Genomic DNA, 16,205 nt, shown 5'->3' on the forward strand with positions numbered 1-16,205 from the left:
ACGATGACCAGTTTCAGTCTGTAATGACTATCCTCAGATCTTTTTTACACCATGTCCTAAAGTGATATGGCCATAATGGCATCGACAAAACATATAAATATAATCAGCATAGCATCGTCACATATATATGGTGTAGAATAGGCCGCATCCTATGGACATGGTGTAAAAAAGATCTGAGGATGGTCATTACAGACTGAAACCGGTCATTGTCTAAAGAATGCATATTGTGATCAGAGACTGAAATAAAAAAGCATTTTACAGTATTGGGTCACTGTTTGTATAAGCGATTATGTCGCAGTTGGTGAAAATAAATTTTAGTACAGTTGACTCTATTATCATCATGTAACATACAGTAAAAATATTAAGGTCCTGCATCAAATAGTTTTTTTTCAGAAATGTGTCATATACTTGTCTAAATTAAAATGGGTTAGATAGGCAGGTTGTGGTCCCCTTAAGGAGAGTGCTGTGTCTTATGCAACAATGAAAAACTGGGTGTTTGACTTCAAACGTGGAAATACGAGTGTGGAAGATGCGCCAAGGACCTGTCACCATTGCCACTGATCAAACAGCGACTGCAATTGACGACACGATTTTGCAGGATCGTCGAACAGTGTTGCAGCACATTGAAATAACATTTGGAATCTGCCATGAGCGTGCTTATGACATTGTTGTGGATATTTTGGGAATGCGGGAAGTTTCATCTCGGTGGTCCCGAAAGACTTGAATGCATATGTACTGTGTTGTGAAGAAATCGTTCGGCAATTTGAAGCGGATTAAGACGGCTTTCTTGCAAGGTATGTGACAATGGACGAAACTTGGGTTCACCACTTTGATCCTGAGACAAAACAACAGGTACAACAATGGAAACATCTTTCAACCACTAACATGAAATTCCAGGTACAAAAATCAGTCGGTAAGGTGAGGGCATCGGTCTTCTGGAATGCAGAAGGGGTAATTGTGGTGGATTACTTGCAAGAGGGCGTAACTATCAGTGCATCATACTATTGCACCCTTCTGCGCATTTGAGAGAAGAGATAAAGAAAAAAAGGCGCTGAAAATTAGTGCGCGGTGTTCTTTCGCATCAGAACAACGCATCGGGTCAGAGCCCTCGCAACGCTGGAAACTCTGCCTGAGTGCGGGTTCAGATTGTTATGTCATCCGCCATATTCTCCACATTTGGCTCCATCATAATTTTAACTTTTCCCAAATCTAAAAAAAGAACTCAAGGGAAGACGATTTGACAAAGAAGATGCAGTGATTGATGCTGTGAACGCTTGGTTGGACTCGAAATGTAAGAACTTTTATTTGAATATTTTGTAAAAGTTATCAGATCGTGCCCGCAAGTGTATTAGTGTACACGGGTATTATATTGAAAAATAAATTGGTATTATGAACTTTCTGTCATTCTTTATTTGTTAGGCTAGAAACTTTTTTAATTATTGTCAACAAGTCTGCTCTATGGACGTTAATACAAGGGAGGATCGGAAAGTAACGCACAATTTTTTTTCCTCCCTTTATATTGCAGCCGGATTGTTGGAACTTACGACGATGTAGTTTGAAGTTTGGGGTATTTTGTTTCCATGTGTAGCTCTAGCGAGGGAGGCTTGAACGACGGAACTAACATGGCGTGCATGTTACTGTTGTCAGCTGACGAAGAGCAGCGAAGTGTAGTTCGATACTTGAAGACCAAAAGGCATAAACCGAGTGAAATTTACAGGGACATAAGTTGCGTGTATGGGGACGACAGTATGGGCCATAGAAATGTCTCCATGCGGTGTACATTCTTCCAAGAGGACCATGTAAACCTCAGTGATTCGCCACACTCCGGGCGGCCGGTAACAGCTACAACCACGCAGAATGTTGGACCCATTGAGGCAGCAATTTAGGAAGACAGGGGTGTGCAACTGCGCACCTTATCGCAGCAGTTCCATATTTCTCAAGATGCGGTGTATGATAATGTTCATGACACGTCGAAATTTCGTAAAGTTAGCGCCCGCCTAAGAACCTGACAGACAGCCACAAGGTACAGCGAATGATGACAATCTTGGACCACTCAAGCGTTACGCTGCAAAAGGGTACGACTTTTTGAAAGAAACAGTCTCTAGCGATGAGTCGTTGGCGTAGCACTTCACACCCGAAACCAAGCAGGCCTCTATGGAGTGGAAACGTTCTGGTTCCCCAGTACGAAAAAAATTCAGAGTGACTGAGTCCGGTAGAAAAGTGCTTGTGACAGCGTTTTGGCATATGCTGAACACGGGACCACTGTGAATGCTGCGGCCTACACTAACACTTTGGTTTAGTTGCGTCGTGCCCTTCGTGACAAACGCCACAACATTAATGCTGACGGTGTCAAACTCTTTCACCATAATGCTAGCCCCCATGTTGCTACTCTCGTTCGTAAGAAAGTCGCCGAATTTGGGTGGGAGACTCTCCAGCATCCACCATACAGTTCGGACCTTGCACCGTCGGACTTTCATTTGTTTTGTCCCGTGAAGAAATCTGACCGGCCAACGCCTTGCGACAGAAGCGGAAGTGAAATCAGCAGTCCGCGGATAGCTATACTCCAACCAAATGGAGAGGGCGTATTGAAACAGGTACCACGATGGGAGAAATGTGATGAGAGCGTTGGTGACCGTGTGGAAAATTAGGTAAAATATGTAAGTTCAATTGTGATTTTGTTTTGTTACCTATTAAACTTTCTGATAATAGAATTATTGTGCGTTACTTTCTGATCTTCCCTCGTAGCTCTATGGAGATATATCGCTTCAACATGACTAATTAATATCTTTCGTGGGAAATTTATTTCCTTAAATTGTTGCACTGATGAGAAATGTCAATGAAAGGAATTTACATTTCGTTTAATTGCTGAGGCATATAACATTGGGCAGCAAATTACGAAATATGATATTTGTTACGACTTATGCTGCCTTATGATGGATGCCGTTTTCGGACTGACGTCAACTTATGTTTCTTAACTACAGTATTTCATTCACATGTTACACATACAAACACTGCCTGTCGATGGATACTACTCGTACTTATTTTGCTTTTCACTTAAGCATCACTGTCTGGTGCACTTCCTACCTACCATCGGGCTTCAGAGGTCCGTCCGTGATGTTTCATACCTTCTCTATTAGTAACTATGTATTTTATTTTAATGAAATTTTATGGGTTTTCCTAATATGTTAAGTTAGTCACAATTTTGGAAAAATATTATAAAAATTAACCTATGGCTTTGTGTTAAAGTGTTTGTGCACGTTTGCTCCCGTACAGAACTTGCACCATCTGTTACATCAGGTGTTCAACAGTCCTCCTTGTGACAAACATATGTTTATTTTGGTGCATTATTTCATAACAATTGTCTGTTCAACAAACTGAAAATGTTATGGAGAACAGGACTATCACATGAGGAAAAAGGGGAATTGCTGGAACAGTCTCCTGATTCTGAAAACCCACCTAGTGAACGCGAATCTTCCAATGGTGATGATAATGTGGTAGTTGTCGCTGGGAACTCAGAACTACACGAAGATGGAGATAATGAAGAATCCCTTTACAAAGATGGAGAATAACAATCTAATGGAAATTCTCTTGAGTGTGACTTATTGTTTCTCGTTATGGGAATAAAATATGGGCTACAGCTCCTCAAGTTGGAATGTCTGGCAGGCGGAGAAAGAAGAGTGGTTTGAAAGAAGAGCAGGGATCTAAGTTATTCGGTTAGGAAGTGTGATAAGGAAGAACTTTTTTTATGTTGTTCTTTCGTATATCCCTCATTGACAAAATGTGCGCGTGGACTAGCAAGCAACGTTCAATCATTTACGAGGACTGGGTGGTCATGGATATTCATGAAATAAGAAAGTTCTTTGGTGTTCTTTTCCTGACTGGAGTTTACAAGTTAAGTAATGAAGATATCATCAGCTCTGGAATACTGAGAATGGCCGACTACTTTCAGTGAAATTATGTCTCACAACCGCTTCTATGATGTTCTGAGGGCGTTGCAAATTGACATTCCAGCAACCCAAAGTGAACACAGGTCAAGTAGCAAATCTGAACCAGAGAAGTTTTCGAGATGCGGGAAATTACCCTTTAGGGATGCCACATTCCAGGATGGTGCATGACCCTGGATGGACAGTAGGTTACATTTCGAGATCGCTGTTAATTTCGACAATACATCCCATCAAAACCTGGTAGATAAGGAATAAAGTTCTGGGCAATTTGTGACAGTGCAGCGATCCTGTGCTGGAAGATAAACGTGTATTTGGGAAAGGAGGAAGAAACCAGAACAGTACGACTTGGAGAGAATGTACTGAAAACCCAAGTGATTGAATCTGAAAAGTCTGAACATAATATCACCTGTCATAATTTTTTTTACATCTCTCAATTTAGCTCATTATTTGCTGTCAAAACATCTGACACTAATCGGTACTGCCCGCATCTCATGGTCGTGCGGTAGCATTCTCGCTTCCCACGCCCGGGTTCCCGGGTTCGATTCCCGGCGGGGTCAGGGATTTTCTCTGCCTCGTGATGGCTGGGTGTTGTGTGATGTCGTTAGGTTAGTTAGGTTTACGTAGTTCTAAGTTCTAGGGGACTGATGACCATAGATGTTAAGTCCCATAGTGCTCAGAGCCATTTGAACCATTTGAACTAATCGGTACTATCCGAAAAAAACAAAGTTGAACTGCCCGCCGATTATATTACACCTAAAGGACGTGAAGTATACTCTACCTTATTTGGTTTTCAACTAGATGTGATGAGAGCCTCTTATATTCCTAAGAAAAACAAAGTTATTCCAGTCCTTAGCTCTCTTCATGACCAACCAACGGTGTCATCATCATAAGTAAAGAAGCCTGAAGTTATAATGACAGACAATGCCACAAAGGGCGATGTTGACATCATGGACCAAAAGATAGGATACTGGTGTGAAGGGAAAAACGAGGCCCTGGCAGTTGGTGATTTTCTTCAATATGGTTGATGTAAGTGTAATGAATGCATAATCTGGACTATTAAGAAATGAGATGTCGGACTTACATCATCAATTTGGAAAAGCAACTAGCAGGGGTAAAGAAGTGAATGAATTCATTAGTAACACGGATCCAGGAACGGCAGTGAAACCACCAGCTAAGAAAAGATGTGCATATTGTTTAGAGAAGAAAGATAGAAAAAGCAAATTACATGTTATAAGCGCACCAAACCTGTATGCTTGGGACATTCTGCTGTTGTCTGCAGCCGGCCGGTGTGGCCGTGCGGTTAAAGGCGCTTCAGTCTGGAATCGCGTGACCGCTGCGGTCGCAGGTTCGAATCCTGCCTCGGGCATGGATGTGTGTGATGTCCTTAGGTTAGTTAGGTTTAATTAGTTCTAAGTTCTAGGTGACTGATGACCTCAGAAGTTAAGTCGCATAGTGCTCAGAGCCATTTGAACCATTTTGTTGTCTGAAGACCTTACACAAATTTGCAGTAAGAATAAAAACCACTAGTGAAAGTATAGGAAATGTGTATTTTAAATATAAAATTTAAGTAAATAAAAGTATTTAAAAAGTATTTACACTTCAAAAGTCATTCACATCATAGGTAGTCAAAATAGTGACATTTTATGACAGTTTAAACAACGCGGATCTGAGCAGCGCGACTGGTAGGCAACACCGTGCAAATTTTCTGGTAAGCATAGGGTTAAATTTGCATCGCACAATCTGTAGTGGCACTTGGTATCTTTACTTAATTGACGTGGTACTTTTCTTTTTGCCTGGTGTCATGTTCGAGGATATTTAAGTTTTATTTGTATATATTCAATTCCTTCTAACATATTTACAAATTTGTCAGATACAGAGGAATGGTTAGATTGATGACTTTCGAAAGAGGGGCTTGCAGGAAACTGTTTATCGGGTATGCTGCATTGCTCTTACATTCTTTTCTGAGTTGGGAAGATGATTGACCTAAATGGTGATAACGTGCGAAAATAATTGCTGACCTATGCAGTAAGTCACGTAAGTTGCTCGAACAGATAGGCATGAGGTAGCCTTCAGTCGCTTCTCGTACTTTAGTGCTACATTGACACACACTGTCGGCGACGGCTTACCTGTGCAGGAAGACGGCGAGCCCTAGTGGTATGGAGGTGGCGAGCATGAAGGGCACCCAGTCGCGGCAGAGCCACGCCACCATGGGCATGACCAGCATGCCCAGCGTCCACGCCAGGCACTGCATCATCATCACGCGGCCCTTAGTCTCCTCGTCGCACACCTCCATGCCTGTGGGCGGCACGTACGTCGAGGTTATTCCATATACAAGTAAAGAATACTTACTTGCTAGATACATCGAGCATTTCTCTAAAGGAACAGACCAGTATACTCTAGAAGCTTCACGTAATTATAAGCTAGCTAGTTGTATTCAACAACGCTTTGCTGTGGCTCAGTCCGTTTAAATGGAAAAGAAAGAAAACAGAAAGCATGCGTTTCTAAAATGTCTAGGAAATGGTTACTCATCCTAATCTCCTCTCCGCTGTCTCTGTCCATCTCCCCCTCCCCCTGCTTTGTTTATATCCCCCGCCTTCCTCCTTCTCTGTCCATCACCCCCTCCCCCCCTCTCTCTCCATCTCCTCCTGCCCCCTCTCCACCCCGTCCCTGTCCATCACCTTCTCCCCCTTTCTCTGCCCATTTTCTCCTTCCCCACACACTCTCACTAATCCCCTCCTGCCCATCCTCTCTCCTCCTCTCTCAGTCCATCACCTCCTCCCCTTTCTCTGTCCATCTTCTCCTCCCCCCTTTTCTCTCCATCTCCTTCTTCCTTTCCTGTGTCCATTTCCTCCCACCTCTCTGTCCATCCGCCCCTTCCCACCTCTCTTTGACTTTGAAATTTGTTTACTGTTAATGCAAATTCAGATTCTGTAGTAGTATTCTAGTCATAAACCAGTAAGCCATAAATACAGCTTCCCTGTTTGTTAAGAACGTTCCGCTACCGTATGTTTTTTTATATACATTACTAAGTGTGTAGTCTATATGTGTCTAAACGTTTATTATAATGATGTAACGTTTATTACAGTGATATATAAAGATTTTAAATAAATCGGAAAGTACATTTTGAGATTTTTGCTAAGAAAGGTTTTCCATTTATATTTCTATACATGGCATACACAGGGTGTTACAAAAGGGTACGGCCAAACTTTCAGGAAACATTCCTCACACACAAAGAAAGAAAATATGATATGTGGACTTGTGTTCGGAAACTCTTACTTTCCATGTTAGAGCTCATTTTATTACTTCTCTTCAAATCACATTAATCATGGAATGGAAACACACAGCAACAGAACGTACCAGCGTGACTTCAAACACTTCGTTACAGGAAATGTTCAAAATGTCCTCCGTTAGCGAGGATACATGCATCCACCCTCCGTCGCATGGAATCCCTGATGCGCTGATGCAGCCCTGGAGAATGGCGTATTGTATCACAGCCGTCCACAACACGAGCACGAAGAGTCTCTACATTTGATACCGGGGTTGCGTAGACAAGAGCTTTCAAATGCCCCCATAAATGAAAGTCAAGAGGGTTGAGGTCAGGAGAGCGTGGAGGCCATGGTCACTGAATCTGTTGTTGAGAAGCGTACGAACACTTCGACTGAAATGTGCAGGAGCTCCATCGTGCATGAACCACATGTTGTGTCGTACTTGTAAAGGCACATGTTCTAGCAGCACAGGTAGAGTATCCCGTATGAAAACATGATAACGTGCTCCATTGAGCGTAAGTGGAAGAACATGGAGCCCAATCAAGACATCACCAACAATGTCTGCCCAAACTGTAGAGCAATGAGTCGCATGTCAATACAAGCACCGAAGTGAACATTACCTTCCTTCAATTGGGCCAACTGGCGGTGAATCGAGGAAGTACAGTACATACTGACGAAACTAAAATGAGCTCTAACATGGAAATTAAGCGTTTCCGGACACATGTCCGCATAACATCTTTTCTTTATTTGTTTGTGAGGAATGTTTCCTGAAAGTTTGGCCATAACTTTTTGTAACACCCTGTATATACAGGGTGGTCCATTGATAGTGACTGGGACACATATCTCACGAAATAAGTGTCAAACGAAAAAACTACAAAAAACGAAACTCGTCTAGCTTGAAGGGGGAAACCAGATGGCGCTATGGTTGGCCCGCTAGATGGCTCTGCCATAGGTCAAACAAATATCAACTGCGTTTTTAAAATAGGAACGCCCATTTTTATTACATATTCGTGCAGTACGTAAAGAAATATGAATGTTTTAGCTGGATCACTTCTTTCGCTTTGTGATAGATGGCGCTGTAATAATCACAAACGTATAAGTACGTGGTATCACATAACATTCCGCCAGTGCGGACGGTATTTGCTTCGTGATACATTACCCGTGTTATAATGGACCGTTTACCAACTGCGCGAAAGGTCGATGTCGTGTTGATGTATGGCTATTGTGACCAAAATGCCCAAGGGGCGTGTGCTATGTATGCTGCTTTCTATCCTGGACGACATCATCCAAGTGTCCACACCGTTCGCGGGATAGTTACATTATTTAAGTAAACAGGAAGTGTTCAGCCACACATGAAACGTCAACCACGACCTGCAACAAATGATGATGCCCAAGTAGGTGTTTTAGCTGCTGTCGTGGCTAATCCACACATCAGTAGCAGACAAATTGTGCAAGAATCGGGAATTTCATAAACGTCGGTGTTGAGAATGTTACATCAACATTGATTGCACCCGTACCATATTTCTATGCACCAGGAATTGCATGGCGACGACTTTGAACGTCGTGTACAATTCTGCCACTGTGCACAAGAGAAATTACGGGACGATGACAGATTTATTGCTCGCATTCTATTTAGAGACGAAGCGTCATTCACCAACAGCGGTAACGTAAACCCGCATAATATGCACTATTTGGCAACGGAAAATCCACGATGGCAGCGACAAGTGGAATATCAGCGACCTTGGCGGGTTAATGTATGGTGCGGCATTATGGGAGGAAGGATAATTGGCCCCCATTTTATCAATGGCAATCTAAATGGTGCAATGTATGCTGATTTCCTACGTAATGTTCTACCAGTGTTACTACAAGATGTTTCACTGCATGAGAGAATGGCGATGTACTTCCAACATGATGGATGTCCTGCACATAGCTCGCGTGCGGTTGAAGCGGTGTTGAATAGCATATTTTCATGACAGGTGGATTGGTCGTCGAAGCACCATACCATGGCCCGCACGTGCAGCGGATTTGACGTCCCCGGATTTCTTTCTGTGGGGGAAGTTGAAGGATTTTTTCTATCGTGTTCCACCGACAACGCCTGACAACAAGCTTCAGCGCATTGTCAATGCATGTGCGAACATTACGGAAGGCGAACTACTCGCTGTTGAGAGGAATGTGGTTACACGTATTGCCAAATGCGTTGAGGTTGACGGACATCATTTTGAGCATTTATTACATTAAAGTGGTACGAGGGCAGTTCAATAAGTAATGCAACACATTTTTTTTCTGAAACAGGGGTTGTTTTATTCAGCATTGAAATACACCAGGTTATTCCCCAATCTTTTAGCTACACAACACTATTTTTCAACGTAATCTCCATTCAATGCTATGGCCTTACGCCACCTTGAAATGAGGGCCTGTATGCCTGCACGGTACCATTCCACTGGTCGATGTCGGAGCCAACGTCGTACTGAATCAATAACTTCTTCATCATCCGCGTAGTGCCTCCCACGGATTGCGTCCTTCATTGGGCCAAACATATGGAAATCCGACGGTGTGAGATCGGGGCTGTAGGGTGCATGAGGAAGAACAGTCCACTGAAGTTTTGTGAGCTCCTCTCGGGTGCGAAGACTTGTGTGAGGTCTTGCGTTGTCATGAAGAAGGAGAAGTTCGTTCAGATTTTTGTGCCTACGAACACGCTGAAGTCGTTTCTTCAATTTCTGAAGAGTAGCACAATACACTTCAGAGTTGATCGTTTGACCATGGGGAAGGACATCGAACAGAATAACCCCTTCAGCGTCCCAGAAGACTGTAACCATGACTTTACCGGCTGAGGGTATGGCTTTAAACTTTTTCTTGGTAGGGGAGTGGGTGTGGCGCCACTCCATTGATTGCCGTTTTGTTTCAGGTTCGAAGTGATGAACCCATGTTTCATCGCCTGTAACAATCTTTGACAAGAAATTGTCACCCTCAGCCACATGACGAGCAAGCAATTCCGCACAGATGGTTCCCCTTTGCTCTTTATGGTGTTCGGTTAGACAACGAGGGACCCAGCGGGAACAAACCTTTGAATATCCCAACTGGTGAACAATTGTGACAGCACTACCAACAGAGATGTCAAGTTGAGCACTGAGTTGTTTGATGGTGATCCGTCGATCATCTCGAACGAGTGTGTTCGCATGCTCCGCCATTGCAGGAGTCACAGCTGTGCGCGGCCGGCCCGCACGCGGGAGATCAGACAGTCTTGCTTGACCTTGCGGCGATGATGACACACGCTTTGCCCAACGACTCACCGTGCTTTTGTCCACTGCCAGATCACCGTAGACATTCTGCAAGCGCCTATGAATATCTGAGATGCCCTGGTTTTCCGCCGAAAGAAACTCGATCACTGCCCGTTGTTTGCAACGCACATCCGTTACAGACGCCATTTTAACAGCTCTGTACAGCGCTGCCACCTGTCGGAAGTCAATGAAACTATACGAGACGAAGCGGGAATGTTTTAAAATATTCCACAAGAAATTTCCGGTTTTTTCAACCAAAATTGGCCGAGAAAAAAAATGTGTTGCATTACTTATTGAACTGCCCTCGTATTTACAGGTAATCACGCAGTAACAGTATGCGTTCTCAGAAATGATAAGTTCACAAAGGTACATGTACCACATTGGAACAACTGAAACAAAATGTTCAAACGTACTTACGTTCTGTATTTTAATTTGAAAAACCTACCTGTTACCAATTGTTCGTCTAAAATTGTGAGCCATATGTTTGTGACTATTACAGCGCCATCTGTCACAAAGCGAAAAAAGTGGTCCAACTAAAGAATTCATATTTTTTTACGTGCTACACGAATATGTAATAAAAATGGGGGTTCCTTTTAAAAAAAACGCATCTGATATCCGTTTGACCTATGGCAGCGCCATCTAGCGGGCCAACCATAGCGCCATCAGGTTTCCCCCTTCAAGCTAGACGAATTTCGTTCTTTGTAGTTTTTTCGTTTGATGCTTATTTCGTGAGATATGTGGCCCGGTCACTATCAATGGGCCACCCTGTATATATATATATATCCCATATGTAAAAATATGAATGGAAAACTTTTGTTACCAAAAATCTCAAAATGTACTTTTCCGATTTATTTAAAATCCTTATATATCACTGAAGAATTAGGTACCTAATAACAACACGCCAGTATTAGAATCCAACGTTCCATCTAAAATAAGAAGCGATCGGTCAAGAACTTTCGGGGATTAACGACTTTTAGCAAACCAATATTTACATTTTTCTAACGTTTTCCTTTTAGTACTCATATATTACATATATACCAAATGGCATTCCAGTAGGTATGTGAAGACACGTGAATATTCGAGTGCAATGTTGTATCAAAATTTCAAAGCAATCCGAGAAGAAGTTCCGGAGATGTGAAGTTTTGAAGAAACGAGCATAACGTTTGTAGTTACGCAGAAACTATAAATGTTCCTAATCTCAAATCTCTCAAAATTTTTTGAGCGAATGCTTTGCAGTTTTGACACAACGTTGCATTGGAATACGCGTTTTTTTATATACGAATTTTTAATATGTGTAACATGTAATTTTTATAAATTTAATAATAGGGAAACTTGGTTATAAAAAATCTCAGAAATTTATATATACAGAGTGGTCCTAAACTATACGTCAAAAATGTAAGGGCAGGAAGAGGGGACCAAAATAAGCAGATTTAGTATGAACATGTGTGTAGTAATGACACATTACAGCGCCAGCTCGTACAGCAAGTATGACCCACAGATACTGAAAAGGCGTATAAAGACAAATGACACCAGAATTTATTAATAGTTTACAAGAGCTGCTCGAAAGAGCGGCCAGCAACAGTGATACACGATTCACAGCTACGGCGTATGGATCGGTGTGGATTACAAAAGGCGTCAGGCATTCAGGCATGTCGATCACATGTCCAGCAGCAACAGACACGCGGACAACTAGATCCACTTCAGATGTGACGGGCTCTCGTACACCAAGCTTTTCATATGACCGCACAAGAAAAAATCCACGCAGGTTAAACCGGGAGACCGCGAGAAAGCGGTGGCCGCTCCGTCCTATCCACTGCTGGCCGTAGACAGTGTCCATGCGGTTCCTGACGTTTCGACTGAAGTGAGCCGGGGCTCCATCGTGCTGGAACCAGATTCGTCTGCGGACAACCAGAGGAGCTATGAGCATTGTTCATCTTTGCTACTATGAAACACATCTCCTTTATTGAAAAAGTGCTCATATGCGCTTTAGAGCGCATGTTTACTAGACATGTTTTCCTTGCTTTGGTCCATACCACCTCCTCTGACAGTTGCCTACCCTACAATATTAGCAGCAACAGTACCAGTACATGTATTCCAGTGGCAGAGGTATCAGGACCGTTTTTGCTTATAGCTTTCGATTCTTTCGTTTCCGATACAGGGACGCTTACCTCTAATTGATGCATTAATCCTTCTCTATCATCTCAGAAAGTTTTTAGCATTATCATGGGAACACCCTGTATACAGGGCTATTACAAATGATTGAAGCGATTTCGTAAATTCACCGTAGCTCCATTCATTGACATATGGTCACGGCACACTACAGTTACGTAGAAAAACTCATAAAGTTTTGTTCGGCTGAAGTCGCACTTCAGGTTTCTGCCGTCAGAGCGCTCGAGAGCGCAGTGAGACAAAATGGCGACAGCAGCTGAGAAAGCGTATGTTGTGCTTGAAATGCACTCACATCAGTCAGTCATAACAGTGCAACGACACTTCAGGACGAAGTTCAACAAAGATCCACCAACTGCTAACTCCATTCGGCGATGGTATGCGCAGTTTAAAGCTTCTGGATGCCTCTGTAAGGGGAAATCAATGGGTCGGCCTGCAGTGAGCGAAGATACGGTTGAACACGTGCGGGCAAGTTTCACGCGTAGCCCGAGGAAAATTGGCTCATGCCAGAACTGGAGACCGACAGCGCCGACTTCATCTTTCAACAGGATGGTGCTCCACCGCACTTCCATCATGATGTTCGGCGTTTCTTAAACAGGAGATTGGAAAACCGATGGATCGGTTGTGGTGGAGATCATGAGCAGCAATTCATGTCATGGCCTCCACGCTCTCCCGACTTAACCCCATGCGATTTCTTTCTGTGGGGTTATGTGAAAGATTCAGTGTTTAAACCTCCTCTACCAAGAAACGTGCCAGAACTGCGAGCTCGCATCAACGATGCTTTCGAACTCATTGATGGAGACATGCTGCGCCGAGTGTGGGAGGAACTTGATTATCGGCTTGATGTCTGCCGAATCACTAAAGGGGCACATATCGAACGTTTGTGAATGCCTAAAAAAACTTTTTGAGTTTTTGTATGTGTGTGCAAAGCATTGTGAAAATATCTCAAATAATAAAGTTATTGTAGAGCTGTGAAATCGCTTCAATCATTTGTAATAACCCTGTATACATACATTTACAGGTGCCGGCACCAACAGCTTTGACGGTCTGTAGCGGCGCTGGACGACGTTTCCGGACATGGGTTCCTTTGTAAAATATGCTATACTACGTCCCCTCTACAACCTCTAGAAGTGTCTAATATGAATTGTGAAACATGTACGTCCACCCTGGGCTTAGTGCGGGAGGTATTAGTGGCCACCGCTTGGGGCGACAGGCTGCGAGATTAGTATGAAGCGTGTATCACAATTAGTGGCGGAAACTAACACTGGTGAAAGTCTACGAGGGAAAATGGAGGAGGGCGAGGGCGGCAGATGGTAAGTCGCTTGTGCGGATAAAGGTTCGGCCATGGGTAGGAGGCTCTCTCGTTCGCAAAGAGGCGGAATCACAACTCGTTGGGTCACACTACACGAGTCCAGTAACTTACTGCCTGGTGATTTTGTTGTTTGGCTATTGAAGACGAGCAGCTTTGCGTGCCATTGAGATCAATGGCTTTGCCAACGGCCTTGCCGCAGTGGTAACGCCTGGACCCGTCAGATCACCGAAGTTAAGCGCTGTCGGGCTGGGCTAGCACTTGGATGGGTGCCCATCCGGTCTGCTGAGCGCTGTTGCCAAGCGAGATGCACTCAGCCCTTGTGAGGCAAACTGAGGAGCTACTTGATTGAGAAGTAGCGGCTCCGGTCTCGGAAACTGACCTACGACCGGGAGAGCGGTGTGCTGATCACATGCCCCTCAGTATCTGCATCCAGTGACACCTGTGGGCTGAGGATGACACGGCGGCCAGTCGGTAGCTTTGGGCCTTCATGGCATGTGCGGGAGAAGTTTAGTTTTTTTTAGTGATCAATGGCTTTATGCGAGGTAAGCGACTCCATATACCCACTGCATGCTGTTCCCTTCGCAATGTTCAAATGGCTATGAGCACTATGGGACTTAACAGCTATGGTCATCAGTCCCCTAGAACTTAGAACTACTTAAACCTAACTAACCTAAGGACAGCACACAACACCCAGCCATCACGAGGCAGAGAAAATCCCTGACCCCGCCGGGAATCGAACCCGGGAACCCGGGCGTGGGAAGCGAGAACGCTACCGCACGACCACGAGATGCGGGCTTCGCAATGTTCGATCGGAAACTGGTTGAGATGGACCTGCACTCGCCGACAGCATTTACACCTGTCTGATTTGAAAGAGATTGCCTTTGACAAGGCACGAAATGTCAATAAACTTCACCAACAGCCGTATACTTTAATATATTTTATTTTATTCTCAAAGCAAACAGTTTCAGCAATTCATTTTGCCATCTTCAGGCTCCATACGCTATTATCCAAATAAGCGAACTTATCGTGTAGCGCCAAACACACTGGATATCGTGAATTACAATCGTTATAGAAATGCTTCATACGAAGACGTGACAGCATGAAGCTCGTCACCGCTTCCTGTCTCTTCATGACCACCGTTCGAAGCCGTCACATGACTGAAGGCGGTAGACCAAGTCTTGAGGCGCGCTGGACAGTCCGCGTTGATATACCAACAAAACACACAACTTTGTTCACGGTATACTTATGGGAACGTCCAAGCACGAGCGCACATTTCTACCATTTTGTCACGTCTCCACTTTCACCCATGCTACTGCGCTGATTCCGTACGGCCAACTGGCATATACGTATCACTTCACTGCCATGACTTTTGTCAGGTATACAGCTCGTGAGGGTACAGTGTCCTCACATGGCAATGTATTTGCCGTATGTTCATGATTTATTTATTTATCGCTGAAGTTCTCCATTGAGCGTGTTGTACCCGTGGCTACCAGTGTGAGTTACTCTCTGCTTGTTGACAATATGCTGGGGACCAGTTATTCTTGTGGTGCCAGTTAGTTGCAGTTGGTCTCTCGGCTAGGGCGGAGTGAAGCGAGCTTGGATAGTGCATTCGTCGGCACTGCTCGGTGGCCGTATTAATGCTTTTATAGCGTGTTCATGCCGCGATCGGTCATTGCTTAAGTTCCAGTATGCAACCGATCGGTAGCAAATTGTGGCATGTAGACTGAAATGCTGAACGTCATCAAAAGTGTTCATTGTTGCTGAGTGTTTGAATAAATTATAATTCGTGACCCCTTAACAATCGATGTTCTCATTTGAGACAGTTATAGTATTTCTGGAGGAATATTTAATGACATTAGATGTACAGAGATTTGTCGGAAATTTTATACCGTCACCAGCGCACCAAAGCAACCATTCTGCTCTTTAATGGGTGACTAATGTTCTGGCTTGTGAGATTAATATCTAAACTAATTTACTGTAGCAAGTACGAACAACATACGGTGATCAGAAGTGGTTCGTTTGTAATAACCTCGACGTCATCAAGACGTTAAACTGCTGTTCCAGTCTTCTGTTCCTGAGAAATGGTAGAAAAGTCTCCATTTTACTTTTTCACACTGCATCCCGTTGATGTCAGTCAATGTAATGAAAGTGAAACCTTTCCATTCAGGCCATTTTTTACGATTTCGAAAGGAATCTGAGTGCCGTCACTATAGTGGCGGACTGAAGTTGTCATCTAAAG

At 43.7% G+C, this 16,205-nt stretch overlaps 1 protein-coding gene across 1 annotated transcript in view; it reads right to left on the minus strand.

Annotated features, from left to right (window-relative positions):
- The window catches only part of LOC124594418 (solute carrier family 22 member 7-like), a 148,588-nt gene that overhangs the window by 92,828 nt on the left and 39,555 nt on the right, over positions 1-16,205 (minus strand). Inside the window, exon 5 of the mRNA XM_047132792.1 lies at positions 6,071-6,239. Within this exon, the coding sequence (XP_046988748.1) occupies positions 6,071-6,239 (169 nt within the window). The remainder of the gene's footprint in view (positions 1-6,070; positions 6,240-16,205) is intronic.

The sequence above is a fragment of the Schistocerca americana genome, chromosome 1, assembly GCF_021461395.2.
Source record: "Schistocerca americana isolate TAMUIC-IGC-003095 chromosome 1, iqSchAmer2.1, whole genome shotgun sequence".
Classification (NCBI taxonomy): domain Eukaryota; kingdom Metazoa; phylum Arthropoda; class Insecta; order Orthoptera; family Acrididae; genus Schistocerca; species Schistocerca americana.